General features: G+C 58.9%; 1 protein-coding gene across 1 annotated transcript; it reads right to left on the minus strand.

The window, feature by feature from the left end:
• Positions 1-1059: 1059 nt before the first annotated feature.
• LOC139835699 (uncharacterized) lies at positions 1060-2456 on the minus strand. The gene is made up of 3 exons (XM_071825561.1): positions 2052-2456; positions 1574-1973; positions 1060-1166 (listed from the first exon to the last, which is right to left on the minus strand). Exons 1-3 carry the CDS (start codon positions 2316-2318, stop codon positions 1060-1062), a joined length of 774 nt encoding a protein of 257 aa, XP_071681662.1. The 5' UTR covers positions 2319-2456.
• Between the last annotated feature and the right edge of the window lie 413 nt (positions 2457-2869).

The following is a 2869-nucleotide window of genomic DNA, read 5'->3' on the forward strand; positions in this document are numbered from 1 at the left end:
ACCGACATCGTCGATCGTCACACAAAATTCAAGCACGAGGCTCGACGTCAAGAATGCCCCGTTCGCTGTTGCAGAGACAATTCATCGTTGTTTAACTGCCGGCATCTGAAGCCAACTCGAGTGCCCCACTAGTACTCACGTGAATCAGCCAATCAAGCTTGCTAGTCGCATGGATTTTAACGGCCAGACCGTCAGTTACATGCATGAGAAGAATTCTATACTAGTCAAGACAGCTCCTGCAGACTGGTTCGATTACAACATCTTGTCGCAATGTTCAGACTTCATCTCCGCTGCGGCCGGTCTACTTCAACATCTGTCCGTCTCTACCGCTGCATCAACAATCTCTCCTACGACTACATCATACATCATTGCAGAGAAATGCACATGCTGGAGGGCTCAACACCAACATCGCTCGTCTACGCGTCTCCATGCCAGGAGTACCAAGGCACGTAGCAGTCCAAGTGATATAAGGTTTAAGCAAAGTGCGCTGCACGCATGATTGGACAACTTAGCTCGGGAGCTTCTCTGGTTCTGATGCTCCAAAACATGAAGACCACACTAGCTCAATGATCAGCGGTCAGTTACGGCATCAAGTCCGGAAGACGCTGCTACTCCATCGTCGTGAATTCGTTCGGATCGGCCAACTTCATCTTTGCACCGTCTGATATCAGTGCCGAGTACACCAGCACCATCTAACATGGCTTGGTCGCCTCACCATCAACTTGGCGACTTCACCGACTTCTTCACCTACAATAACACTGCTCCGACAGCTACAATCTACTTCAGCACCTGCACTCCATCCACGCCGACTGGCTCTGACACCGACTGGCTCTCGCCGACTGGTTCACGTCGACTGGTTCACGCCGATTGGCCTACGCCGACTGGCTCGTTTCGACGGCCTCCTGTTTCACGATTGTTTCCTCTATTTCAGGAGCCCGTCGCCGATTCACCTCGACCCATCGCCAAGCCTCTTCGCGCCCTGCCTCAAGCCCGCGCCGAATCCACGACGCGCTCGGGGACTACTGATGGGGATACGCCCTAGGGGGCCCATCACCAACCTCACTCGCCAGATGAAGAGAGCCGAAGGCGGTTCCAGTCGGCGGGCGACTGGGTCATGCGCCCTAGCGACTGAAGCCCAGAGCGACTGAAGCCCGGAGCGACTGGATCTACAGAAGGCCCATGAAGCGTAGCGGCCCAAATAGCCTTATACCTGTAAACCCTAACTGGCTGCCTATATAAAGCCACCAGGGGCACCCCTTAGAGGGGGCATCTCATCATACATGTAATCTCAGATTAGATACAATCTCCCTCCCCCGCCTCCGGCGGCTACCACAAAGCAAGTCGCCTAACGCTGGCGACACTATGATCATAGTAGATTTCTAGCAGGACGTAGCGATCCTCCACCGAGGGGACGTGAACCTGGGTACATCGTGTGCCAATCTCGTTCCCGGAATCTCCAACGCCGCCTTGCTCTACACCTCTCATGTGCTACCCCGTAGCATCTGCCGTGGTCAAAACCTCGACAGTGGCGCCCACCGTGGCGTTGGAGATATGCCCACTGATGGTGGGTGACCGGGCCTGGTGTTGCAGTCGGAGGAAGGGCCTGGTGACCGGACGGCGTAACTCCACTGATGGCTCGCCAGTCCCAGTCCTTCTTCGGCCGTTAGGGGCTGAAGCCTCATGGACCCTTCCAGGAGAGTGGGGCGCAGTCGCTTCGATAGCGGCTCAGCCCCTTCCTTGGAGGGCTCCGCCTTGTCCTCCGGGCGAGAGGTCGCCTCCTCTTCAGCCGCGCCCTGGGACGAGGACTCGGCACCCCTCTTCGACCCGCGCGGGAGTCTGATGAAGTCCCGCGCCTCCGACTCCGACTCGGTGCGCTCCTCCTCCTCGTCGACCTCTTCCTCCTCGCCCTCGGTCATCTCCGGTGGTTCCTTCCCGGCGAGAGGAGGGAGGTGGTCCGCGATCTTCTGCCAACGCTGTAATCGAATCAAAGGGACAAGTCAGAAAGGAAGAAGCGCGGCCAGGCCGTGCGAAGTCGCCATGCGAAGCATTACCTGAGGCGCTGGGGTGTCTTCGGTGTAGGGCTGCAAGCCGTCTTCGAAGGAAGTGAAGGTGGCAGTAGTGATCTTGGCAAGCGCCTTCCGGTACTCGCCCTCGTCCCACTCGGTCGCCGTCGACCGGGTGCGGTCATTCTGTCCCCGGTACTCCCACATGGGGTGAGCTCGGCACCGCAGGGGGATCAGCCGCCGGCCAAGCCAACAGTTGTACATGTCGACCGCCGTCAGGCCGTCATCTTTTAGCGCCTGGATCGCTTGGCGCATATCCTTCACCACCTTCTCCTGCTCGCGCGGCAGCGACCGGACATTGAGGCGCCGCGGGACGCTCGGCTCGGGACTGTATTGGGGAATGCATACCTCGCCCGGGGGAGTGTACTCCTTGGCGTAGAACCAGAAACGACGCCACAGCGGCTCGCGCCTTCTTGGGGCGCGCCATGTCGATGAAGCTTTCCCCGGACTTCACCTGGAAGGTGATCCCCCCGGTTGGGATGAGTGCTTCGCTGTTCTTGCTGGCCCGAGTCGCCCGCCCATGGAAGATGGACACCCACAGCGGGAAGTAGGGCGGACAGCCCAAGTAGCATTCGCACAGCGCCACGAACAGAGAAATCTGCTGGACGCTGTGCGGCCCGAGGTCGGAAACCTTGATGCTGTAGAAGGCCAGCAACTGCCGGAGGAAATCGGAGGTGGGGAGAGCGAACCCGCGATCGAGGAAGCTCATGAAGATCACGAACTCCCCGGGCCGTGGGAGGGGCTCCGTCTCGTTCGCCGGCGGAACCCGCCATCGCTGTGGGTTAAACTCCGGGATGACCGCGGTG

The sequence above is a fragment of the Lolium perenne genome, chromosome 2 (assembly GCF_019359855.2).
Source record: "Lolium perenne isolate Kyuss_39 chromosome 2, Kyuss_2.0, whole genome shotgun sequence".
In the NCBI taxonomy this organism is placed as follows: Eukaryota; Viridiplantae; Streptophyta; class Magnoliopsida; order Poales; family Poaceae; genus Lolium; species Lolium perenne.

What these genes read in the sequence shown, in the direction of transcription:
- LOC139835699 (XM_071825561.1), bottom strand. Translation starts at nt 2,318, where the DNA reads ATGCGCCAAGCGATCCAGGCGCTAAAAGATGACGGCCTGACGGCGGTC. An exon ending in AAGACACCCCAGCGCCTCAG is followed by an intron (nt 1,974 to 2,051) that starts GTAATGCTTCGC and finishes ATTCGATTACAG; the next exon opens with CGTTGGCAGAAGATCGCGGA. An exon ending in CGACTGCAACACCAGGCCCG is followed by an intron (nt 1,167 to 1,573) that starts GTCACCCACCAT and finishes GGCCTTCTGTAG; the next exon opens with ATCCAGTCGCTCCGGGCTTC.